General features: G+C 43.0%; 1 protein-coding gene across 1 annotated transcript in view; it reads left to right on the top strand.

The window, feature by feature from the left end:
• The window catches only part of epha2b (eph receptor A2 b), a 33,815-nt gene extending 7,272 nt beyond the window's left edge, over positions 1-26,543 (top strand). The window contains exons 4-17 of the mRNA XM_055931784.1: positions 8,813-8,968; positions 9,209-9,568; positions 9,792-9,919; positions 10,213-10,384; positions 16,994-17,093; positions 17,695-17,750; positions 17,853-17,978; positions 18,667-18,852; positions 18,995-19,056; positions 19,195-19,404; positions 19,605-19,754; positions 20,549-20,742; positions 21,748-21,903; positions 23,204-26,543. Of these exons, the coding sequence (XP_055787759.1) occupies positions 8,813-8,968; positions 9,209-9,568; positions 9,792-9,919; positions 10,213-10,384; positions 16,994-17,093; positions 17,695-17,750; positions 17,853-17,978; positions 18,667-18,852; positions 18,995-19,056; positions 19,195-19,404; positions 19,605-19,754; positions 20,549-20,742; positions 21,748-21,903; positions 23,204-23,312 (2,165 nt within the window). The 3' untranslated portion in view covers positions 23,313-26,543. The remainder of the gene's footprint in view (positions 1-8,812; positions 8,969-9,208; positions 9,569-9,791; positions 9,920-10,212; positions 10,385-16,993; positions 17,094-17,694; positions 17,751-17,852; positions 17,979-18,666; positions 18,853-18,994; positions 19,057-19,194; positions 19,405-19,604; positions 19,755-20,548; positions 20,743-21,747; positions 21,904-23,203) is intronic.
• The last annotated feature ends 943 nt before the right edge of the window (positions 26,544-27,486 follow it).

Genomic DNA, 27,486 nt, shown 5'->3' with positions numbered 1-27,486 from the left:
CGTGGCATGTTTTTGGTGCATATTTCCTCTGTATGGCATTCCTGTACAACGTGGTTGGGCTGTGGAGATTTGTGTATTGTGCTGCCGGTGTGTGAGCTCAGCACTTTCCGTCCCCCAACCGGACAGGACGGGCTCCAACGGAAACCGGACGCCACCTAATCCTCAACCACTCTCCAACCTGTTGGCTCAGGGCTTTCCATTGTTGCGCTGCAGTCAATCCCCCCCCTTTCACTCCTTTGGTTTTTGCGGCCCAGTGATAACTCATTTTGTTTATTGGTTCATTAATTTGGCCTCTTAACAGGAAGCAGACACGTTGGAATCCAGCTTGCGTGGCCACCTGGATGTCTGGCCTTGACTTTTAGGAAAGGCAAAGGAAGTGTGTCCTAGATGACTGTGGTGGCTGTTGGGCAGTGTAGTCGAAGGACAGGACATGAATAGAAAGGAAAGAAGAATATTATTTAATCAGACCATGACATCTATTTTGTGTTAGACCTCTTTGTTGGTTTGTGTGATGGTTGTTTTAATGCATGCATTGCTGCTTGCACTCCTCTCACTTCCCCTGTCACTTCCCCTCTGTGATCAGCACGAGGGAAGAGGAGTGTGAAGAAAAAGGTATTAGGGAATTTATTGTGTTTGTTGACAACCAGATGAAAGCCTAAGTGGAATTGTAAAACAGATGTAATTCCCTTACAGCTGCTCCATCGGTCAGCTTATCCTTTTGACTAATGTCCCTACACACCTTCACACCCCCCCCCCCCCTCTCTCGGCCCCACTCCTCCATCTGTGACCCCATGGCTTCAGGTTACCACTACCCCTCCCCCGTCAGATACACACATTGTTCTACTTGTCCTGCACATGTAAACATGGTATTAGTGACATCACATGGGAAAATGGGAGCAGAAAATGCATTTTAGCAGATGCTCGTTTCCAGAGCAACTTAAATAAGTGCATTCAACCAAGGTATATGAAACTACCACATATTACAAACATTGCAACTAAAACCTGCTTCAAAATAGCCGATACCTGCAAAATCTGATGGATGCTGACTTTTCCCTGGATATCTACGATTAGTCATGATAATGATCTCAACATTGTTGCTTTTCTGGAGCTTTATTTTTATACCCTTTTTTTGTGTTCTCCCTGCGAAATAAGCTGTGGTTTCCCCTTTCTTGCTCCTTCCCTCACTTCTCTCCTGTGTTTGTTTTAGTAGGCCATCAACTCCCTGTAGTCAGACAATTTTACTACTACCCTGGGGCAGACATGACCCTCCTGTGCTCTAAAACCAAAAGAGCCTGGGACTTGACTTAGGCTTTTTGTTTTGCACCTCTCCTCTAGCGCACCCCCACTTTATTCAAGGGCTTGAGGGCTTTCTGTTGTCCGGCCGCTGTGTACCTATTCATCCATCCATCCATTCGTCCGTGCATTTATCACTGTCTCCATCTCATCCATCTTAACTCCGGCTGACAAACCAGCCCACTCAACTCCCAGAATCCACCAGGACCCGCCAGTCACTCACTATAAACAAACGCCCAGGCTCTTTAGGCACAGGGCCTCTCAAATGACAAACAGGGCCTACATCCCAGGGGATCCCAAAGGGCAAAAAAAGGAGGCATTCTCGCTTCAGTTTCTCAGCTGTCTGACTCTTAGAGGTTGACAGACTTTTATTTACTTGAGAAATGCACCCGGTTTTCCTCAAGAGTCTTACTCCCTGTTCTGTTCTTTGTCAACAACATTTCAGCTCTCTCCCCTAATTTTTCCCTGGACTCAATCTGTGGCCCTCTTCCCTCGCGTACTTTGATTGGCTGCTGGAGGAAGGAAGCTCAGCGTCAGCCTCGCGCTTCCTGTTGTGTCCAACAGCAAAGACGAACCACTCTCTCACTTTCAGAGGAACATTCCTTTATCCTTCTTCAGTTCCTATTCCTCCTCAAAAACGAATCAGCTGGTGGTCACCGATACCTCTTGATCACATTCTTTGGATTAATTTCCTATGATTGTGAGTCAGTTTACACATGTGCTGACCTTTCTAGAGAAAGGCAGTAAAGGAAATGGGCCTGAACTATATTGTAAAGGGCTAGAGGTCTTCACAGGTCCAAAAAGTTGCCTTTCCCACCCGACCTGATATGCATAAATATATATATTTTTTAAAACTGAGACACGTTCCCGAAATGGACGCGAGTACAGTCAGACCCGTTCTGCAAAAAACAGTGGGAAACGTTCCCAAATAGACCCGTGCTAGTTCAGATCTGAGAGTAGAAAGAAACCTGGGCGCTGCCAGCACCATCAATAAACAAGCGACATTGGCCAAATGATCCACAGTTGCGTGTTCTTAAACTGCCCATATATAGCAAATTACAAAAACGATTCGATGTGTAGCATATTCAAAACCTATTGTTTTTTAAAACGTATTAAACTGTCTACCTCGCGGTTCAGCTGTCGGAGATTTGAGCGCTAAATGCATCAGGCCATTGCAATCATATAGGCCTAGGTGTCCACTGTATGATATTAATATTTAAAATATAAATATTAAGGGAGAAGAGCTTAGGCCTAGAGACCGAGAGAAAGAAAGAAAGAAATGCCAGTGCCATGTTCCCGACCGACATGGATTTAAAAAAATACTAGGCTACTAGGCTACTACTCCTAAACAGATATTGACGTCCGGAAGGAGGCTAATTTGTTAATTTTCTATCTGAATATGATTTACAACTGTCGGAGTTCGATGGAGTGCCGGTGCTCACTGCCTTCATAGGCCTGCAGTAGCTATATCAGACAAAAGTTGCTTGACTTTATTAGGGTAATTTCAAAAGAAAGTGAAGAAATCGTTTATAGGGAAAATACGAAGAGGTTATTATATTGCAGCATTAAATTACGTTTTGCATCTTGCCCTCTTTGGTTTTTCCTTTTTCATGGTTTGAGTGAAGGTAGCGTAGTAGGCCTACTGGTATTTATATTATTGCAGCAAACACCATTACAGCTGCAACTTAATTTGGCTAACGAAAATGTCTCAACAGAATGAAACCTTTGATTTGAACAGGCTAGCCTATATTGCAACTATTACCAACAAATGTTCTACCCAACAAATAACATCAATAGGCTAATGCTATTTATTTTACAACAGACCAACTTTTAACCTTAAACTAAATACGAAGCAAAAAATTAGACAGAGCTTCATTTAGTTAACAAATGTCTTAACAAAATTAAACAAAGCACTTTACATAGGCTATTTAAAGAACTGGTTTAATTATTTAAATAGGCCAATAATTATTAATAATAATGACCAACCAATTCATAAATACGGAAATACACTGCTCAAAAAAATAAAGGGAACACTAAAATAACACATCCTAGATCTGAATGAATGAAATATTCTTATTAAATACTTTTTTCTTTACATAGTTGAATGTGCTGACAACAAAATCACACAAAAATGATCAATGTAAATCAAATTTATCAACCCATGGAGGTCTGGATTTGGAGTCGCACTCAAAATTAAAGTGGAAAACAACACTACAGGCTGATCCAACTTTGATGTAATGTCCTTAAAACAAGTCAAAATGAGGCTCCGTAGTGTGTGTGGCCTCCACGTGCCTGTATGACCTCCCTACAACGCCTGGGCATGCTCCTGATGAGGTGGCGGATGGTCTCCTGAGGGATCTCCTCCCAGACCTGGACTAAAGCATCCGCCAACTCCTGGGCAGTCTGTGGTGCAACGTGGCGTTGGTGGATGGAGCGAGACATGATGTCCCAGATGTGCTCAATTGGATTCAGGTCTGGGGAACGGGCGGGCCAGTCCATAGCATCAATGCCTTCCTCTTGCAGGAACTGCTGAAACACTCCAGCCACATGAGGTCTAGCATTAGGAGGAACCCAGGGCCAACCGCACCAGCATATGGTCTCACAAGGGGTCTGAGGATCTCCTCTCGGTACCTAATGGCAGTCAGGCTACCTCTGGCAAGCACATGGAGGGCTGTGCGGCCCCCCAAAGAAGTGCCACCCCACACCATGACTGACCCACCGCCAAACCGGTCATGCTGGAGGATGTTGCAGGCAGCAGAACGTTCTCCACGGTGTCTCCAGACTCTGTCACGTCTGTCACATGTGCTCAGTGTGAACCTGCTTTCATCTGTGAAGAGCACAGGGCGCCAGTGGCGAATTTGCCAATCTTGGTGTTCTCTGGCAAAAGCCAAACGTCCTGCACGGTGTTGGGCTGTAAGCACAACCCCCACCTGTGGACGTTGGGCCCTCATACCACCCTCATGGAGTCTGTTTCTGACCGTTTGAGCAGACACATACACATTTGTGGCCTGCTGGAGGTCATTTTGCAGGGCTCTGGCAGTGCTCCTCCTTGCACAAAGGCGGAGGTAGCGGTCCTGCTGCTGGGTTGTTGCCCTCCTACGGCCTTCTCCACGTCTCCTGATGTACTGGCCTGTCTCCTGGTAGCGCCTCCATGCTCTGGACACTACGCTGACAGACACAGCAAACCTTCTTGCCACAGCTCGCATTGACGTGCCATCCTGGATGAGCTGCACTACCTGAGCCACTTGTGTGGGTTGTAGACTCCGTCTCATGCTACCACTAGAGTGAAAGCACCGCCAGCATTCAAAAGTGACCAAAACATCAGCCAGGAAGCATAGGAACTGAGAAGTGGTCTGTGGTCACCACCTGCAGAACCACTCCTTTATTGGGGGTGTCTTGCTAATTGCCTATAATTTCCACCTGTTGTCTATTCCATTTGCACAACAGCATGTGCAATTTATTGTCAATCAGTGTTACTTCCTAAGTGGACAGTTTGATTTCACAGAAGTGTGATTGACTTGGAGTTACATTGTGTTGTTTAAGTGTTCCCTTTATTTTTTTGAGCCGTGTATATAAATGAAAAGTAACATTCTCATCTTTGTTCACTAAAACTTGTCTCCAAGGACACTCCTCTTGTCGCCTTCTTTTCACAATACAGTTTTTCCTCTAACTTTTTTTGTTTTATTTCAAAGAAAAAAGTCTCCCATCATCAACAGTAGCCTGGGCCAAGGCTCCTTTCACTCGCTCTCCTCAGCAGCAGGCACGTGATGCGAGCAGCCAGAACCAGTTTCAGCTGGACATAAGCTATACATTTTATTGAGTTGCAGTTGGCTGAGACAGAGAACAAGCTTGCGCAGTTCTCATCACACAAACATTAACGGTCCAATCGGGTCCAGTCGGTAAATCAAATTAAGCATTTCTCGAACAGCAGATGTGAATCTACTCCTTTCCCATTCACCCGGCTTGGGGAGAAAGGGGTGCTAATTGCACATCCAGACACCAGTGGCAATTATATCTGACCTAAGCCAGATCCGAGACAAAAGTCAGAATTTAGTACCCGGACCAACTCGGGTCCCAGGTCGGATCTCGGAATTTTGGGTCTGTTGAAACCGTGAAGACCTCTATTCTAGGCCCATGGGCCTCCGGTTGGGTGGCGTATTCTGGACTGCTTGTTGATTACAGAGTCTGCCTCTTAGTGTAAGGCCATCTCACCACAGCCCTGACCATACGCATTGCAGCCACTTTTTTTCCTTCCTGCCGCTGCTGTGCAAAAAGAGCATATTCTTCTCTATTCAGTTGCCATGTGGCATTTCTACTATTTCTACCCCCCCCCCCTCTCTCTGGAGTTTAATGGCAAAGCATTCTCCTGCCTGCTGATTGCTAGTGAAAGGAAATGCTAATGGGTTAGCTGGAAACCTTTGGTGAGGCTGGAAGGGAGTAGCAGGGAGGACAGAGGAATTTGGGGATTATGAGAGGGGAGGCAGGGGAGGCAGAGGCCTATGAATTGGGGTTCGAGACAGCAGCTGTTTCGTTTGCCCACTCAATGCAATTCTCCTCTCGCTCGCCGTTTTTCTTCTTAAGTCTCCAGCAGGATTCGATACCCCTCTGTCTTTCTATCAATCTACTCCCCTTCTGTTTCTCTATCCCTCCATTTCTTTTTGGCCTTCGAGGTGGTGTTAGAGTAGTCGTGAATGTTCTAGAAACAGCAAGCAGAGAAAGAGAGAAGGGTAACATGAAAGAATGAGCAACGTGCAGGCTGCATGCAGGACGTCATTCACAATCCAAATTCTTTTCATGCTAGGAATTTTCTCTCAAACAAAGATTGCACCATTGCCGCCGACGTTTACTGTAATGTATATCCTTTGTTCACCTCCTATTGCTGACAAATGGCTCGACTGCAACTTGGAGGCCCCAACGAGACAAAAGATGAATGGAGCAAAGGAAGGGGAATGTCTCAGTCACTTGAGTTAATACCCTCGAAATAAATGAAACGCAGGCAGTTTCTTTCAGGCAAGTGTGAGGTTACTTGCAGTTTCCAAGTAAACTTCAGTCATACTTGACCACAACTAAGGCAGCAACTAAACAAAGCTGATATTTTTCTGAGAATAGACATCTGTTTCTTTCTCGACTTGTCCCTGTTGTCTTTTGGATGCAGACACTGAAACCATCTGTCACTTATTCTTGACATATTTCACCTTTCTCACGTTTCTCACGTCGGGGCGGCAGGGTAGCCTAGTGGTTAGAGCGTTGGACTAGTAATCGAAAGGTTGCAAGTTCAAATCCCCGAGCTGACAAGGTACAAATCTGTCGTTCTGCCCCTGAACAGGCAGTCAACCCACTGTTCCTAGGCCGTCATTGAAAATAAGAATTTGTTCTTAACTGACTTGCCTAGTTAAATAAAGGTAAAATAAAAAAAAAATTAAAAAAAATCCTCAATTGCCTGTAATCTCTCTTTCATTTTAGCATTCTCTCGCTCACACACACACACACACAAACCAACTCCTTTTTTCTAACACCTTTTTACCTGGTACCTACTTTGCATACAGTCGCTCACATCAAACATATCATCCATCTACATGATATCATTCATCTATCCATCTGTCTTAAATTAGGGCCTCAGACTCTTCATGTCTGATAAAGTAATGAAGTCAACCTAGGTAAAGAGAGCTGGTTAAGGAAGAGCTGCTATTTGAGATTATTGGGACACAGCCCCGTACCGCAGGATCTGGAAATAGAAGAACCAAAGTAAGGTGTGTGTGTGTGTGGAGAAGAGAACAGTAATCCTTCCACTGAAGTCAGATTTCCTCTCCCAAGTATGTGTGATCATGTAAGGGGATATAGCAAGGACATGACCAGCAGCCATTGGAATGTTTTTGGCGCGTTTAAGGGTGGCCTTCTCATTTTCACTTTCCTCCATGAGACCCTCAGATATTTCATGACGTCTTACTCTGATTCCCCTACTGTTGGTGCACAGCTGGAGCCTACCTGCAGCTCTCCCACTATATTCTCCCACGTGTGAAATCAGTAGACATCTAAGCGATACGGTTTCATATCTGCACAGGTGTCTTTTTAAAAGACGGCTGAATTATGCACATAATGGTTCCGCTCAGTTTTTCATTTTCTATCTCTCTTTCTGCCTTTTCACACTTGATTCTGTCTTGCTCTCTGTTTTCTCTCCTCGTGAAGTATTGATGGCTGACATACTGTCCTGGAATGTGGGACGACTAGTTATATTAGTTTAGAGCGATGGAGAGAGAAGGGGGATGGTTTAAAGGAAGTGTAGGAGTTTAAAGTACACTGAACAAGAATATAAATTCGCTTTCCAGGATAATACATCCACCTGACAGGTGTGGCATATCAAGAACCTGATTAAACAGCATGCTCATTACACAATAAAAGGCCACCTTAAAATGTGCAGTTTTGTCACACAACACAATGCCACAGATGTCTCAAGTTTTGTTGGAGTGTGCAATTGGCATGCTAACTGCAGGAATGTCCACCAAAGATGTTCCCAGAGAATTTAATGTTAATTTCTCTACCATAAGCCGCCTCCAAGGTCGTTTTAGAGAATTTGGCAGTACGTCCAACTGGCCTCACAACCGCAGACCACGTGTAACCACGCCAGCCCAGGACCTCCACATCCGGAAGATGGGTCGTGGCTGGGTCTTCCAGCATGACAACGACCCGAAACACACAGCCAGGGCAACTAAGGACTGGCTCCGTAAGAAGCATCTCAAGGTCCTGGAGTGGCCTAGCCAGTCCTCCAGACCTGAACCCAATAGAAAATCTTTGGAGGGAGCTGAAAGCCCGTATTTCCCAGCGACAGCCCCGAAACCTGAAGGATCTGGAGAAGGTCTGTATGGAGGAGTGGGCAAAAATCCCTGCTGCAGTGTGTGCAAACCTGGTCAAGAACTACAGGAAACGTATGATCTCTGTAATTGCAAACAAAGGTTTCTGTACCAAATATTAAGTTCTGCTTTTATGATGTATCAAATACTTATGTCATGCAATAAAATGCAAATTAATTTCTTAAAAATCATACAATGTGATTTTCTGGATTTTTGTTTTAGATTCCGTCTCTCACAGTTGAAGTGTACCTATGATAAAAATGACAGACCTCTACATGCTTTTTAAGTAGGAAAACCTGCAAAAACGGCAGTGTATCAAATACTTGTTCTCCCCACTGTATATATCTGTGACGAACAGATGCATATCTGTATTCCCAGTCATGTGAAATCCATAGATTAGAGCCTAATCTGCACCAAAACTCCTCCTCGGATGTAGGAAAACACTGTATTAGTCATCTACGTAACAATGTTGTGTTTGCATCCCAAATAGCACCCTATTCCCTTAGTGCGCTACTTTTGACCAGGGCCCATAGGACAGTGCATTATATAGGGAATAGGGTGCCATTTGGGTCGAAGCATGTTGTCCTTGCCATATTTTCATTTGCAGTTTCTCAACTAGTTCCCCTCAGGTCCCCATGAAAGTCACCCCTATCTGTGTGTTGTGTTTTCAGTTTGTCAGCCAGGCTTCTTCAAAGAGTTTGCGTCCAACGACGCATGCGAGCTTTGTCCTGTTAACACCAAGCTGCTGAGCTCCGGGGCACTGCTCTGTCCGTGTGCAGAAGACTTCTATCGTGCTCCCGATGATCCAACTACAGGGCCCTGCTCAGGTGAGGAGTACATTTTGGAAATGTACTTTTTAATGCACTGTCAGCATTGGTGGATCCTACACTGAAAACAAATGAGAGATTTGCTTTTCATTGTGCACAAAGTGCTCTCTTGACCAAAACATTATGACACTAAAAAGATTAGAATGACCCAGAATGCTACAGTTTTTAACATAATGTTAATGACGACATTAATCATACATGAACTAACATGCTTCTATTTTCCTGCTCTTGTTTCCTCAGGCCTGCCCTCAGCACCGCGAGAACTGGTCGCCACGACCACCCAGCTGGCGGCGGGCAAGCTGCAGCTGTCATGGAGTCCGCCGGAGGACACGGGCGGCCGCAGTGACATCAGCTACAGCGTGGAGTGCCGTCGCTGCGAGGGCACCGCGTGCCAGCCATGCGGGGAGAAGGTGCGCCTCGAGCCGGCCAGCTCAGGCCTTATAGACACCAAGGTGGCAGTGAGCGAGCTGGAGCCCCACCTTAACTACACGTTCACCGTGGAGGCCCACAGCGGAGTGTCGCTGTTCGCCAGCCAGGGGGCGCCACGCTCCAACAGGCCCCCATCCACAAGCATATTGACCACTGCCCTGCACTACACAGGTGGGTCACTGTACTTGGGGGTAATAGGGGTGGTGGTGGTAGTAGTAGAAACCTTTTATTATGCATGATCTAAAATGTAGTTGTATGGACTTATATAAGCACGATCACTAAATACTCCATCAAACATAATGCAGTGAAAGCATTTCAAAAGCTCTTGGTTGAACTTGTGAAGGACATTGCACAGTCTCCAAAATTGTTAACATCTCCCCTCCTCCCTCCTCAGACCCGCCCAAGGTGACGTCCATGCGTCTGGACGAGCGGAGCCTCACCAGCCTTTCCCTGTCCTGGGCTGTAGCGCCCCGCAGGCCCATGCCCCAGCCCACCCGCTACAAACTCACTTACCGCAAGAAGGTACAGTAAACCATCCACACCAAACTAGCTGCTGAAAATGTTTGCAATGTTCTATTTGGATATGTCTTTTGATACATAATATAACTTAAAAATTTAATTTTGTGTTAGTGCATGAAGGGGGGAAAAAAGAAAGAAAGAAATGAGAGGGGTTTCGGGGTTGACAAACACCACAGGGGGAGCAATACCACATAACAAAACAGTGTACCTTATTATTATGATTCCTTACCGAAAGGCATGTTGGTTCACTGTGTTCTCATCTTTCAATTCCCCCCCCCCCCCCCCAACTCTACCAGGATGACAATCTGGATGTGACCACGTACACTGTTCTGATTCTGGAGAAGAGATCTGTGCAGATCAGTGACTTGTCCCCAGGCACAGCCTACCTATTCAGGGTACAGGCCCTGAGCCCCGAGGGCAGCCCTGGAGGATCCAGCATAGAGGATGAATTTGAGACCCTGACTGAAGGTAAGGAAGACAGCCATATATCAGGTTAATAAGAAGAATGGAGAATGAAGGGATGCTACAGTATTGGAAATGATTGGGACACAGCCCCATACCCCAGGGCCCTGAAATGGAAGAACCAGTGTGTGAGATGGTGGACCAAACCTGACGTAATTTAGAATTAAATTAAGATAAATAAATTCACACTAAATAAATGGGCAAGGGAATACAGAAATACTGACATGCATTCGTTTTCTATACATATCTATATATATTTATTTTTTGTATACAGTTGAAGTCGGAGGTTTACATACACTTAGGTTGGAGTCATTAAAACTTGTTTTTCAACCAATCCACAAATCTCTTGTTAACAAACTATAGTTTTGGCAAGTCGGTTAGGACATCTACTTTGTGCATGACACAAGTAATTCTTCCAACAATTGTTTACAGATTATTTCACTTATAATTCACTATCACAATTCCAGTGTGTCAGAAGTTTACATATATTAAGCTGACTGTGCCTTTAAACAGCTTGGAAAATTCCAGAAAATTGTCATGGCTTTAGAGGCGTCTGATAGGCTAATTGACATAATTTGAGTCAATTGGAGGTGTACCTGTGGATGTATTTCAAGGCCTACCTTCAAGTTCAGTGCCTCTTTGCTTGACATCGTGGGGAAATCAGCCAAGACCTCAGGGGAAGAAATGTATACCTCCATAAGTCTGATTCATCCTTGGGAGCAATTTCCAGACGCCCGAAGGTACCACATCTGTACAAACAATAGTACGCAAGTATAAACACCATGGGACCACGCAGCCGTCATTCCGCTCAGGAAGGAGACGCGTTCTGTCTCCGAGAGATGAATGTACTTTGGTGTGAAAGTGCAAATAAATCCCAGAAAAACAGCAAAGGACCTTGTGAAGATGCTGGAGGAAACAGGTAAAAGTATCTATATCCACAGGAAAATGAGTCCTATTTCGACGTAACCTGAAAGGCCGCTCAGCAAGGAAGAAGCCACTGCTCCAAAACCGCCATAAAAAAAAAAGCCAGACTACGGTTTGCAACTGCACATGGAGACAAAAATCATACTTTTTGGAGAAATGTCCTCTAGTCTGATGAAACAAAAATAGATTGGTTTGGCCATAATGACTATCGTTATGTTTGGAAGAAAAAGGGGTAGTCTTGCAAGCGCGAAGAACACCATGCCAACCATGAGGCACGGGGGTGGCAGCATCATGTTGTGGGGGTGCTTTGCTGCAGGAGGGACTGGTGCACTTCACAAAATAGATGGCATCATGAGGTAGGAAAATTGTGGATATATTAAAGCAACATCTCAAGACATCAGTCAGGAAGTTCAGGTCGCAAATGGGTCTTTCAAATGGACAATGGCCCCAAGCATACTTCCAAAGTTGTGGCAAAATGGCTTAAGGACAACAAAGTGAAGGTATTGGAGTGGCCATCACAAAGCCCTGACCTCAATCCTATAGAAAATTTGTGGTCAGAACTGAAAAAGCGTGTGTGAGAAAGGAGGCCTACAAACCTGACTCGGTTACACCAGCTCTGTCAGGAGGAATGGGCCAAAATGCACCCAATTTAGGCTACCCGAAACATTTGACCCAAGTTAAACAATTTAAAGGCAATGCTACCAAATACTAATTGAGTGTATGTAAACGTCTGACCCACTGGGAATGTGATGAAAGAAATAGAAGTTTAAATAAATAAATTTGCTCTACTATTATTCTGACATTTCACATTCTTAAAATAAAGTGGGGATCCTAACTGACCTAAGACAGGGAATTTTTACTAGGATTAAATGGCAGGAATTGTGAAAAACTGAGTTTAAATGTATTTGGCTAAAGTGTATGTATACTTCCGACTTCGACTGTGTATGTGTGTATCTATAACGAGTAACATAGTCATGTTTGTATGTGGCTGCTATGAAAGTGAACTGTGTTTGAGGGAAATCAGTGGTGTATTCATTCTGCCGAAAAAAAAAATCTTAAATGGAAGCAAACAAAACAGGCATACCTGAATTTGTCCAATAGAAACTTTCGTTTGCAACTGTTTGACTGATGGAAATTTTATACATGTACTTTCCTGAAAACTAATTTCTGTGTTATATTCATGTCCTGTTCTATAAACCAATTTCTGTGTTCATGCAAGTGGCTGAGTGAATGAATCCTCACTATCAGTAGCTGCAATTTGGCAGTAAGACCAGACCTTGTTTTTAGAGCGAAAGTTAAGGTCTCAGCTTCGAGAGAAGAAGCCTCATGAGGTATTGGTCGGTCACATGAATGAAATGAAATGGTAACGATTAATTAATTATGCTAAATCATGCAAATATACCTTGTCTGTGTGTAGCCGTAGATAAGACAACTGATGGGACTGCCCAAGCAGAGCTCCTGATTGACATGTGTACTGTGGTGCATTGAGTTGGTTGGAACCTTTCCAGCACGCTGACAAATAAAGGATGATTCAATTAAGATTTTTTTTTATTTATTTATTTTTTTAAATTTTTATCCCATTTTCTCCCCAATTTTCGTGGTATCCAATCGCTAGTAATTACTACCTTGTCTCTTCGCTACAACTCCCGTACGGGCTCGGGAGAGACGAAGGTCGAAAGCCATGCGTCCTCCGAAGCACAACCCAACCAGCCGTACTGCTTCTTAACACAGCGCGCCTCCAACCCGGAAGCCAGCCGCACCAATGTGTCGGAGGAAACACCGTGTACCTGGCCCCCTTGGCTGGCGCGCACTGCGCCCGGCCCGCCACAGGAGTCGCTGGAGCGTGATGAGACAAGGATATCCCTACCGGCCAAACCCTCCCTACCCCGGACGACGCTATGCCAATTGTGCGTCGCCCCACGGACCTCCCGGTCGCGGCCGGCTGCGACAGAGCCTGGGCGCGAACTCAGAGACTCTGGTGGCGCAGTTAGCACTGCGATGCAGTGCCCTAGACCACTGCGCCACCCGGGAGGCCCTGATTCAATTAAGATTGACTGAGTATCCCTGTGTAAGAATTTCTACACAGACTAATGATTATACCCTAGATCAGCTAGATGCAGGCAATATTGTGCAAGGCCGTATTGAATGTGTTAATGTCTGTCACCTTCATACTCTAATTTTTCCCTCGACCTGTGCACCTACGTTGTAAACTTTCATTAGGTTGTAGCAACCTCCATGATGGGTTTTGGGAATATTTGTGTATCATGTAGTAAACTAAAGTTATCGATGTTACATTGAACTGGGTGATTGGAATATGAATGACAGTCATCCAATATGCTGCAATAGAAATAAAGCCATGCTCAATTTTAATTTGATTGTTCTGCCTCATCTTAAACGGCACTGACCGCCACTGGTACTGTAGGCTGATACCTATGAATCTTGTGTCCATTAAATGGGGTAAGGCTGTACATTGCAATATGAATGTCCAATATGCATAATGGACTGACTGGGGAGATGATTTCCCACAGTCAAAGCACTGCAATATGAGCTACAATGATAATATTTGGTCATCCCCCAAAATGTTGCCTTTGAAAGCCTTGATAGTTGCATCCTTACTCTGGAAACTGTCTGCTGATAGCTGATACCAGGGTTAGGCCAGCAGACTCAGCTAGAGGAAAGGGGGATGGACACATGTTCGTTTTGATAAGTCTGGGAGACTCTTACAGGGAGGAGAGAACATGAGTACAGTAAATCCAATCCAACCAGTGGCTATGTGTAATATGTCATCACACAGGCAGAATGCTAGACAATTCTGTCTCTAGCACCTTGAGAGAGATGGATAGAGGTAGTCAGTGCTAGAAAGAGAGAAACCAACGACCTCCCACTGGCCCAGGGCCTCGTATTGTGCAATGTAAAGGAAAACAATATCATGACTTACTGACAGTGCTGCATGTTCCTGCTGGTAGCAGGCCTGAACATGAATGCAGAGGAACTCTGGAGCTCTGTCAGTGACCATCGGTTTCTTGGTCACCTCCACCGATTGCTCAGTTTGGCCGGGCGGCCAGCTCTAGAAGTCTTGGTGGTTCCAAACTTCTTCCATTTAAGAATGATGGAGGCCACTGTGTTCTTGGGAGACTTTCAATGCTGCAGATTTTTTTGGGGTACCCTTCTCTAGATCTGTGCCTCAAAGTAATCCTGTCTAGGAGCTCTATGGACAATTCCTTCGACCTCATGGCTTGGTTTTTGCTCTGACATGTACGGTCAACTGTGGGACCTTATATAGACAGGTGTGTGTGCCTTTCCAAATCATGTCCAATCAATTGAATTTACCACAGGTGGTAAATTTAATCAACCAAGCACTGTATGTACTTAACAATAGATTTGATTTAAAAGTATGCATGCCATTTTGTGATAACGGCTATGACAAATTACATGGCATACATGTGAATTTATAGCTAGCTAAGATATGATTTTATGTTAAGGCACCCCATCTCACTAACAATTGCTAAGGAGAACAGCAAATTACACTGTTGTGGCTAATCAGTATTGTGGCTAGCTTCACATAGGTGACTTATTCCATCATGACAACATGCTCCTCCTTATTTGACTGTAGTTAGCTAGCTTATTAAGAATACACTTGCTTAAGTGATCTAGTTTTAACGTGAGCTAGCCAACATGCATTGCGTATGTCATGCCACGATCCTGCTTGCTTTACATCTGACAGATATTTAGTTACCATAGCTAGCGAGCTAAGAATGGTTTATGATAATTGCAGTTTAGTTCATTATCTAGCTAGCTAAGTGTAAAACTAAGTCTGGTTGTAAAACGCAGCTAGCTAGCTAGCCAACTCGACTTTATCATTTGTAGCCAAGCTAGCTAGCTTGATACTCATTAATGTTAGCTTACCATGCTGTTCTGGCCAACTGGACATTCCTCTCGCCCATCGCGGTCGACTCCTCCTTGCCTACTCCCGTCTCTTGGTCTTCTTCTAGGTTCAAAACTATATGACTGTAGTCCGGTGGCTTATTGTCAAAAGCAACCCACTACTAACACAGGCACCTGGTACAGGAAGGCAGCCAATGGCTCAGTGTTTCAAAACTGTTCACCTGTTTCTATGTCGAGCAAGGACAATGTTCCATTAGTTATTTTTGTGTGTTTTTATGATGCGCAGCATATAATTAAGCAATAAGGCCCAAGGACGTGTGGTATATGGCCAATATACCACGGCTAAGGGCTGTTTTTAGCACGACGCAACATGGAGTGCCTGGACACAGCCCTTAGCAGTGGTATATTGGCCATTCACCACAAACCCCTGAGGTGCCTTATTGCTATTATAAACTCGCTATCAACGTAATTAGAGCAGTAAAAATACATGTATCACCCGTGGAATACTGTCTGATATACCATTGGCTTTCAGACAATCATAATTCAGGTCTCAAACCACTCAGTTTATAATAGATTTTATCTCAAATTTCCTTACAAAAAGTGACAACATATTGATGAATACACATGCCGAGATAATTCATTCACTCAGACCGCGTCTCACAAAGACGTGGCGATTGGAACCAAAAATCTCCAATTTGGACTCCAAACCAAAGGGCAAATTTCCGCCAGTCTAATGTCCATTGCTCGTGTTTCTTGGCCCAAGCAAGTCTCTTCTTATTCTTATTGGTGTCCTTTTAGTAGTGTTTTCTTTGCAGCAATTCAAACATGAAGGCCTGATTCACACAGTCTCCTCTGAACAGTTGATGTTGAGATGTGTCTGTTACTTGAACTCTGTGAAGCATGTATTTGGGCTGCAATTTCTGAGGCTGGTAACTCTAATGAACTCATCCTCTGCAGCAGAGGTAACTCTGGGTCTTCCTTTCCTGTGGCGGTCCTCATGAGTACCAGTTTCATCATAGCACTTGATGGTTTTTGCGACTGCACTTGAATAAACTTTAAAAGTTATTGACATTTTCCATATTGACTGACCTTCATGTCTTAAAGTAATGATGGACTGTCATTTATCTTTGCTTATTTGAGCTGTTCTTGCCATAGTATGTTATTTTACCAAATAGGGCTATCTTCTGTATACCACCCCTACCTTGTCACAACACAACTGATTGGCTCAAATGCCTTAAGAATAAAATAAATTCCACCAATCAACTTTTAAGAAGGCACACTTGTTAATTGAAATGCATTCCAGGTGACTACCTCATGAAGCTGGTTGAGAGTGCCAAGTATGTGCAAAGCTGTCATCAAGGCAAAGGGTGGCTATTTGAAGAATCTCAAATATAAAATATATTTTGATTTTAAACACTTTTTTGGTTACTACATGATTCCATATGTGTTATTTCATAGTTTCGATGTCTTCACTATTATTCTACAATAGTAAAAATCAAAGATAAACCTTGAATGAGTAGGTGTTCTAAAACTTTTGATCAGTAGTGTACGTTTGCTTGACCACCACCTCATATTGGAGGAAGAAATACAATAACACAAATAAAATTAAAGTGGGATTAATTATTTAAATAATTGTCTGTGTGCAATCATTCATCCATTTATTTATCTATTTATTTGTGCATTTAATTATTCACTTAATTCTATTTACGGCAGCTTTTGTCCGTGTGTGTGTGTTAAAATCAGTGGTGCAGCTGTGTGTGTCAGTGTGTTACCATTGTGTAAGTGTTTGTTGTTGTTGTGCCGCAGTGCCACTGTCCCAGAGCAACACTGGGGTCATATTCGGAGCAGCAGTTGGCGGAGCGGCCATGTTGATGATTGTGGTGGTCGTCCTGCTCATACGCAAACGGTCAGCAATAACCTCCTTTTCCCCCCTCTGCCCCTCGTCCTTTTTTAAAGCACATTCATAACACCCCTTCACTGGTTTCCTTTCTCAATGTTCTCTTTCCTTTGTCAATGCTTCAAATGGCCTTTCTTTCCTTTTAGCCACATCTCCACCCCTCTCTCCCCTTTTACTTTTGCTACTCTCACTCTATCTGTTATCCAGCACTCACTAGGGGAGAATTAGTGTTGAGTGTGGCTTGTCATTGCTCAGTGAGTGTACTCTAACAAGTAGTTGATTTAAATTGAAGCGGGCCCAAGTGGCACATTGTTTTAGGATAAGAGCTGGTCGGCTCTTTCTGTAGAAGCTAGAGGTGACCCTGCTCCTTCAGCACAGCAGCACAACGCCATCTCTGTCTGTGTCCGTCAGGTCTGTCTCTGACACAGCAAACACAGACAGGCTCCAGTCTTTTATCAAAGTGTTCCCTCTGTGAATCGAGGTGGCACACACCCAATGACTTAGGCGCCTTTTGAAACTAGCTGGAAATGAAAGGATAAAAAGAGAATCTGACCATTTTTGGGTTTTGAAGTGAGATGATAATTACTTAAGTTTCTTTTCTGTTATTCAGGAGAAGGCGATCTCATACAAGACAAGGACCAGAGGATACTTACTTCTCTAGCTCAGGTAGACAAAATAAAATAAGTACCCCCCCCCCCCCCCCCCCGTGTCTGTCATGTATTTGTATCGTTCTTTCAATAATGTCCATCTATTCGTATTCTTCTCCAGAGCAACTGAAGCCGCTGAAGACCTACGTGGATCCGCACACATACGAGGACCCCAACATGGCCATCCTCAAGTTTGCCAGCGAGATCCATCCCAGCCATGTGACCAAGCAGAAAGTGATTGGAGCAGGTGAGTGAGAACCCAGTTAAAACAATGTGCTTAGGACGAAGGTGTTAAAGGGTTTTTCAATCCCGTAAATCTGTTTATTTTCAGTTGCATTAGTGGTAGATCATCCAGATTAGTATCAATGGATTAAGTCCTCACCCTGCATGTTTAGACATAATTCGGTGTGGCAGTTGCTTAGCTTCGGGGACCAGTGCTTTGTCTCAAGACCCAAATCCGCAATAATAATTAAGATAAACAGAAGTATCTGGACCAAAAAACGGAGTATTTAAGAGGCTATACTATACCTCCTTGGGCCCAAACTCCTACTTCTCAGATGACGGGTTTATTGCAGTGTGACCACATCTGCCCTCTGAACCCCCCCCCCCCCCCCCCCCCATTCCCACGACTGTGCTCGGCCCACCCCTGTGTGACAGCTGATTCCCATGCTCCCAAACACGCAACAGGCGTCAACCGATGGGAGACGGAGACTCTGATTTATTTTTTTACACAATCCCACAATAACACACCTCTGTGAAAGTACCCGGGGCAAAACCGCTCATGACCCCTTCCTTGTTTACTTTACCCTTAACTAATTTCCCAAACGCCTGAGACTTGAGAAACACTGCAAGCCACATCCCTATAATGGATAGTGCTTGAAATATTGCTCAATCTTGTCATTGGGTTTTAAAACCATTTTGCTCAACGCCTCTAGGGGAGTTTGGAGAGGTGTACCGTGGTATTCTGAAAGCGCCAGGGCGGAAGGAGGGGGCGGTGGCCATTAAGACGCTGAAGCCGGGCTACTCAGAGAAGCAGAGGCAGGACTTCCTGTCAGAAGCGAGCATCATGGGACAGTTCTCCCACCAGAATATAATTCGCCTGGAGGGAGTCGTCACCAAATGTAAGAAGGCTCTGTTAGCCTAGTACCTGTATTCTCCTGTGAAGCATTCACTTTACCTGTCTATATATAAATTCTATATGTATATATTTCCTGTCTGTTTTGTGCAGTAGTTAACAGTATTTATGCCCTTTTTTGGTTTCAGTCAAGCATGCCATGATTGTGACTGAGTATATGGAGAACGGCGCACTGGACAAGTACCTAAAGGTGACTAGGCCTACAGTACATCGTATGCAAGTTACCTTTATAAGTGAAAGACAATGACCTACTACAGTTCAAGTTACCACAGCTTCAAAATATTTCTCTCTAACAGTATGTGTGTCTTACAATGTGTTTCCCCTTCAGGATCGTGATGGCGAGATGCCCTCCTTCCAGCTGGTGGGCATGATGCATGGCATCGCCGCTGGCATGAAGTACCTGTCTGACATGAGCTACGTGCACCGGGACCTGGCTGCCCGCAACATCCTGGTCAACAACAACCTGGAGTGTAAGGTGTCTGACTTCGGCCTGTCCCGAGTGCTGGAGGACGACCCTGAGGGCACCTACACCACCAGTGTGAGTTAACATTGCATGTTACAACGGTTGGCTTTACTCAGCTCTTGCTAACACCTTTGCCTTGTTAGCACTGTATTTCAGTGTAAACTGCTCATAGAGGACTGTCATTGAATTCGATGTACCTTAATTGAATTGAACAAAACAATGTATTTTTTGGGCTCTGACCTGAGTGTATTGTACACTTGTTTCCCCTCCAACAGGGTGGTAAGATCCCCATCCGCTGGACAGCCCCAGAGGCCATTGCCTACAGGAAATTCACCTCGGCCAGCGACGTGTGGAGCTTCGGCATCGTCATGTGGGAAGTCATGGCCTTTGGCGAGCGGCCCTACTGGGACATGAGCAACTGCGAGGTACACTACAATGCTAATGCTAACGAAGCCAAACAAGGCAGGAAGCCTTATAGTTCCAATTAGAGCCACACTGCTAACACTAACGTAAACCAATGGAAACCAATGAAATAATAGCTAACAGGAATGCTAGTGCGAACTATCATAACAGCTCAGTGAACCTCAATTCAAGTGTAGGATCTCAAAGTGCACTGCCGCACTTCACGTAGTCAATTCTCTATTAGATACAGAGGTACCATACTCTGGAATTATCTTCACATTGCCAAAACATCATCATCCCTCAGTAACTTGATGCGAAGACTGTGTGTCAGCCTGATGAAACAAACTACTCAGTAATCTCCTCCATATAGCCTAACGCTCACACACTCACATGCGCGCACACACATTTACTTTTGATACTAAAGTATATTTAAAACCAAATATTTTTGGATTTTTACTCAAGTAGTATTTTTTGGGGTGACTTTCACTTTTACATTAGTCATTTTTCTATTACTGTATCTTTTACTTATTGGGTACTTTTTCCACCACTGGTTTAACATTTTTTTATTTTTTTTAATGGATTACTAATCAATTAATTTATACATTTATAATTAGTAGGTTTTGTTATCCCTTTTAACAAACCTTTTATATTTGTGTACTAATGTATCGTATATAGTTTTGTGGTGTGGTTTTCATATCAGCCCTTGGGCTTCCAACCACACCTGCACACCGTTAATAAAAAAATCTGTATTGTTGTCTATTACTTGTTTTCTTTGGTGCGAATAAACTAAACTAAACCTCTAGCCTCTGTTTGTCAGGTGATGAAGGCCATCAACGAGGCGTTCAGGCTGCCAGCGCCCATGGACTGCCCATCAGCCGTCTACCAGCTCATGCTGCAGTGCTGGCTGCAGGACCGCGCCAAGAGGCCCCGTTTCCCGGACATCGTCAGCCTGCTGGACAAGCTGCTCAGGAGCCCAGAGTCCTTGAAGGCTATCGCAGACTTCGACCCCCGGTATGAGTACTCTCTAGAAGGAAATTACACAGCAAAGTATATCCATGAAACGGTGAAACCAAGTGGAGCACAAGAAAAAGCAAATTATTAGGAGGATAATGTGGCAGCATAATGTGTGCATGTTTAGTAATCAATTGTTGGGTAGTTATATTTGTCCAATTTCACACATGTACAAGTGTGTATTAACACTCCTCTGTGAATTGGAAATGTGTTTGTTGCATATCCCATCAGTCCTACTGTATTTAATATATACAGTAGGGCTGCGCCACTCGGCTCCCGAGTGGCGCAGCGGTCTAAGGCACTACATCTCAGTGCAAGAGGCATCACTATAGTACCTGGTTCGAATCCAGGCTGTATCACATCTGGACGTTATTGGGAGTCCCATAGGGCGGCGCCCAATTTGGCACAGCGTCGTCGGGGTTTGGCCGGAGTAGGCCGTCATTGTAAATAAGAATTCTTATTTACAATGACACAATTGGCCCAGCGTTGTCGAAGTTTGGCCGAATTGTGCGCCGACGACGCTGGGCCGAATTGTGCGCCGCCCTATAGGACTCCCAATCCCAGCCGGATGTGATACAGCCTGGATTCGAACCAGGTACTATAGTGATGCCTCTTGCACTGAGATGTAGTGCCTTACAAAGTTCTGTTGCCTAGTTAGATAAAGGTTAAATAAAAATAAAATAAAAAATCAACGGCAACTCTGGAGCAATTGGGGTTAAGTGCCTTGCTCAGGGGCATATCGACAGGTTTTTCACCTTGTCTGCTCGGGAATTAGCAACCTTTAACCACTATGCTACTTGATGTCTCTGTATGTGTGCTGGTGTCTGAACATGTTTTAGACACAAAAGACAAAGATATGTCAGGTTTTTTTGTCATTTACCCCATAGCTGCACCAACCGGTTTTTAGCTCACCGTTTCCTCGCTGGGTAATCACAGTCGTCTCTGTCTATTGTCGGGCAGCTGGTGATGATGATCGCTCATTCTGCCCTACTTTCCCTCTTCCAGCGTATCCATCCGCCTGCCCAGCACAAGTGGTTCGGACGGCTCACCCTTCAGGTCGGTGTCAGAGTGGCTGGAGTCCATCAAGATGAGCCAGTACAGTGAGAACTTCACCTGCGCTGGAGTGGTCACCATGGACCAGGTGCTGCAGATGAAGAATGTGTGAGTAGTGTTTTTTTTTAAAGCTTTTTATTAGATTTTTGTGGGACATTCTGTCTGTTACTTAATGAGATGATGTTCAACAAAACAATTGATCACAAACAAGACAAATCTAAGATCGGATGAGAGTATAGGAATATATTAAATATATTAGATGTATACACTATTTGCACAATGTCGAACAACTGGTTCCCAAGCTAAGTCCTTAGTTTTCCAAGTGTTTGGGGGTTTTGATTTTGAAAAGGGAGCTTTCGACAGCCAGAGAACCGTTTATGGACAATATAAACTCGGGCCTCTCTACAACTCAAGAAAACTAGTGAGATGGAAAAAATAATGGAGTGCGAGAAAGAGCAGGCTCATTTGCGGTGGCCTTGTGGTGGTGACTTGTGATTTGCTCACTCCCCTCTCTTTCTCCTTCCCTTTCTTTTTTCAATTATTCCTCCATCCCTCCTTCGCCCACACCAGCAGCCCAGGGCAGCACTTCTGCAGCAGCCTGAAACCGCTGGTCCTGGCTGTGTAGGGCAAAGGCCCTCATGGCTTATGCAACATGAAAGGAAAGGAGGAGGAGGATAAGAAGAGAGGACAGCCACTACACTAGAAGGGGCAATGTGGAGATAAGGGAAATGAAGAAAGCGTAGCACATTTGTGGATAAGGAGAGGACTTTGGACCAACGCACAACCCAAAAAATGAACAAAATACCCAGACGAAGGCACTGTAACCAGAAATATATCACTCATTCAATAAACACAGTATCTGGGAGGTAGATTATCCACCGACGAGGCTTTCCTTTTAATCCTAAGAAAAAGGCCTGTGCGGAAACGGGAAACCTCTTTTGAAGTGTGTGTCATATTCCATGGTGAGATTTTACAGTCCCATGCTCCTTCTCTTGTCATCTGGAAGCACTCGACTGAACTATTTACGACACTCCCTCTGCTCGACAGGCAACTGATTCATGGGCGAGATGGAGAATCCTCATTAACTAATTAAGACTGTAATTAAACCTGGAAATGAGGAACTTGGATGTGGCACGCCTTCACCAGATTCTGTCACGTGTGCCTGTCTGAGGGGTTTGCCTCATGTTTGCCCTGTCTTGAAAATGAGAAACTGTCCTCCTGGCTAGTCCCGAGAGGTTATTTTCAAAAGCTTTGCTTTCACATCCAGTTTCATATATATTACCTAAAGGAAGGGAACACTGAAGAAATTAGTTTGAAGGGAATCCAAACCAGGTCAAGGTGTGAATTCCTCCGTTGCTATCCAGTGGCTCTATATCTGAATTGCTTTCTTGTGCTTTCTTTTTCACAGGGATATCAAGAACATTGGCGTAAGACTGCCCGGCCACCTGAAGAGAATTGCATACAGCATCCTGGGCTTGAAAGACCAGACCAGCACCCTGAGTGTATTTGCAGTGTGACCCAATGCTAGTGGTGCAGGAATATGAGTTGGGCAGCACTCTGACTGAACTTTGAACTCTGTGTTGGACTGGAGCGGAGCTGCGGGGACGGCTTTGGACAGACAAACAGAACTTCTTAGGGGCATGGTCTAGCCAAAAGAGACTGAAAATACTGTACAATCTTAAAGATTTCTAACAGACATGTTAAGCGTATCTAAAAAAAAAAGGAATGGAGTATTTTTACAACAATAGATGTATTGATTAGACTGTATATTATATACTGTATATATGTTGTATTATCCATGTCAGTTGTACAGATACATTTCAATCCCCAATCTTTGTTAATATTTTGTTTGCATGCTTCCCCTCTCTCCCCGGAAACTAATCAAGTGATAGAAGGCTTGGAATAGCTTGTTCCGAGGTTGTCTCTTGTTTCCATAGCAACTAATATTGAGAAGAGGAAATTAAGAAGTCACAAAACCACTTACACCAAAGCAATTATTTGTGTGAAGTGGACTGCTGTGGCCTTTTGGGTATGAGTCTGGCGGTGTTGGTGCCAGTGAAATGCATTGTGGTCCATGTAATCTCTTGCTAAACTAATGAGAATAGACTCGAAGCAGAGAGTGGACATGAATGGGCCTGGGCAGGACGTATGTTAACATGATGGTGCATTTGTGTATGCCACAGTCTTGAGGTTATTGTCTTAGTCCAGTTTGGGATGTTGTTGGCTACTGTTGTGCCTTATCTGGGCTTGATTTAGATGTTAAGCTATGATATGAATTTGAGTTTATATGAAAATAACGTGAAAAGATATGAGGTACTCATAATGTTCAGTTTAACTGGCCGCAAAAGCTTGTGTTAATTGATTGGGATCAAGAACATCACTTATATTGAAGCACTTAAATAAGTAACAACTGGGTTGAGTTGTCTCATCTAAAACATCTATCTTGCCGTTATTATTATCATCATGCCATAAGAAGATCATTTGAAATAAAATGAGGCAGCTGAAAGAATTTGTTAAATTTGGGTCGTTCCACGAAATGAGCTCCTTTTCGTCCCTTTGATATTTTAAGTACACATTGTGCACAAATAAAATGCATGTTATGTTTAATATAGACCACATGGAAAATACAACAAATCAGATTTTTTATGTGAATGAATACTTGCTAAAGTGCCAAAATGCATCATATTGACAAGTCCCTCAGTTTATCCTCTTTGACTCCCTAGGAAGATTTTAACCCGCTTAACCCCAACATTTGTCCAAATGTTCACCATCATTGTAAGCCCTAGTTATTTTGTGGCTTTGACAGTCATTTCTGAAGATTATTATTTATTTAATGTCAGTGATTTCATAAATTAAAACTTTTTTTTTAAACACCTGTACCTTTTTTTATGGTCAACCCTGTTATGTGAAATGAACTCTCGTTTTAATATGGTGAAACTATTCCATGTTGGAAAAAAATTGTTTCAGAAGAGATTGAACATTTAATAGTAAAATCTGAAAGCAGGTGAGCTAGTTCTACTCATTTTGGACGTTTTGTGTTGGAAAACTGAGTGGGTCGAGTATAACACGTCAACCCTGTTACCCATGGATAGACAGGCTAGAAATATTTTAACAATTTCATTGTTTGTGAAACTTGCATTCAATTGCCACTGCTGCACACAAGCTTCCATTCCCTCTGTCACAGGGGGATTTATGGCTGCTTTAAGATTAAGTCGTCAAACCTGTTACTTTATTTGGCACTTAATAAGCAGTTACTATAGTATTTTTTTAAATTTAACATCTGAGATGGGGATTTAAAAAAATATATATTTATAATTTGAACATGTGCTCTTTATAACAGAATGTTATAATTATGTGAAATAAAACGTTTATTTTCACCAAGTTACGCTACTCAAAAGGTACCTATTTGGTGGAACGACCCATTTTATGATGGATTTAATTTTGAAAGGTATTGTGTCAAGCTTTATCAAGTCAGGATTACATGCCTTTTTTTCAAAGTTGGTTGAAAATACAAATGCCCAACATTTTTTTATTAAATAGATGATTTAGGATTAGAAATGCTTGTTGCGATGATTTCAGAGAATGTAAAGTGTAGTTTGATATGCAATTTCAATGTGACAGTAAAAGTATTTTTTTTAAATCACAACTTAGAATTACCATTATTTTCTTGTTCTAATTGCTTTATCCATATTTCTTATTTGGTGTTTAGTAACAAGTGTTTTATGGGATGAAACAATTTGCTTTGAGAATGCAGATACCATTACACTCAGTGTATTATTTTTCCTCTCAATGCATTTCATTGATAAAGTGCTTGTTTCTGGTAATAGCAAGAAAGTATCAGTTTTCTTCAGTCTTAATTGACCAGCTCATCCATATCCAATATTTTTCCCAGATCAGTTCGTGCTCTTGCCAACACACCAAACAATAGAGTTGGCAAGAGCACAAACAGATCTGGTACTAGTCATTTATCCCAATGCTCTAAAAAGATGACGGTTTGTTACTGACTCTCTTCACGACTTGACTTTTTGCTTTAACTTTTTTGGATTGTCTTATTTCACATCTTATGCTCCTTGTTTCATATATGAATATAGAAGTCTATAGTACTTTTCTTATTAGTTTTCTAGATTTTCATTTGGAAAAGGGATTTTTTTGGGGGGAGGGGGGTTTATTGCCTTTTGTATAATTGGACTTTGTAAGCATATTTTACTGCTTTTTATAGGACAATTACATATTTTATGTTCAATTTAGGTAACTTTCATCAAAGGGATGCCCACTCTTATTGTAGCTGACTTACAGACAAATTAACAATTTCTTGATTTCAAAAGTCAACTCTTTGTTTTACACTTTATTTAATAGTCTATTTATTTTTTACTTTTATTTATTGACATAATTACACTGAGCTGGGATTTATTCGTAATTGAAGGTTGTCTTGTCACAAACTTTTCGTTGCCCTTCATTCATATTTGATTCCATTCGTTGCTCTTCATTCATATTTGATTCCATTCGTTGCCCTTCATTCATATTTGATTCCATTCGTTGCCCTTCATTCCTATTTGATTCCATTCGTTGCCCTTCATTCATATTTGATTCCATTCGTTGCCCTTCATTCATATTTGATTCCATTCGTTGCCCTTCATTCATATTTGATTCCATTCGTTGCCCTTCATTCATATTTGATTCCATTCGTTGCCGTTGACCAATGATTGACGCGCCAAAAAACACCACTTACAATAAAGCCTGAAATTTGATTTCCTTTTGCATTGTTCACTTATTGATTGTATTTTACACACACACAGTACTGAGGATTTCGATTTTCTGTATCCATGTTTTTTCCCCCAGATTGGCTACATGGGAAAGAATGTGTAAACTAAACCTGGATAGCATTTTAATGTGGCTGTTTACTCATTTTGAGTCACAAACATCTATTTGCTTATGTTAGAGTAGAGCGTTACAATAACTTCATTCCAGTATTGGCTTGATATGAATGCAGTTTGTGTCAACATCACTGAAATAATTTGAGATAGAAAGGGCATTAGATTATCATAGCAAATAAACTAACAGTGATGTAAAAAGCTAGACTTGATAACAGCTTAATCACAGTTGGTCCAAACGTTAAACATTTTAAATTTCTTGATGATTATCTTGTGTTTTTGTTTCAAAAGAGATGATATCTTGATCTACAATTAAATTACTTTCTCCATTTGGGAAACCACCAGCGTAGTATCAGAACTTCTCCCAAGAACATTAGACTTGTTGTTTGTTTAACTCAACATAATAAGACCGATTATTAGCCACTTACTCAACTGGCATCGTTGACTTTTCGAGATTTAAGATCTCTAATGAGTCCGGGTCAAAATGCAGATGACTGAAAACCACTGTGCCATGCAGTCTAGCAAGACCAGACCTGCCTTTCTCTAAATTGCACTTTGTGGTGTTGACCAAGCCTCTCCTAATCTCATTCAGGCTGACCTTGGGGTCTGGCGTTGTCCATTTTGAATTAGCTGGGATTGATTAATGCAGGTAACATAGCCTATAATGCCTTCCATAGATAAGATGAACATATGAGAAAAGTTATGTAAATATTTAAATCCGGAATTAATATAGCTGGGAAAGTCGGCCAACACAGAACTAACAGGTAGACCGAGCATGGGAACAGTGATAGTCATGTAAGCATGACCTTGTCGTGGTCTT

Source organism: Salvelinus fontinalis, chromosome 8 (genome assembly GCF_029448725.1).
Source record: "Salvelinus fontinalis isolate EN_2023a chromosome 8, ASM2944872v1, whole genome shotgun sequence".
NCBI lineage: Eukaryota > Metazoa > Chordata > Actinopteri > Salmoniformes > Salmonidae > Salvelinus > Salvelinus fontinalis.
The sequence above is the reverse complement of the archived record's forward strand: the minus strand, read 5'-3'. Positions and strand labels throughout refer to the sequence as shown.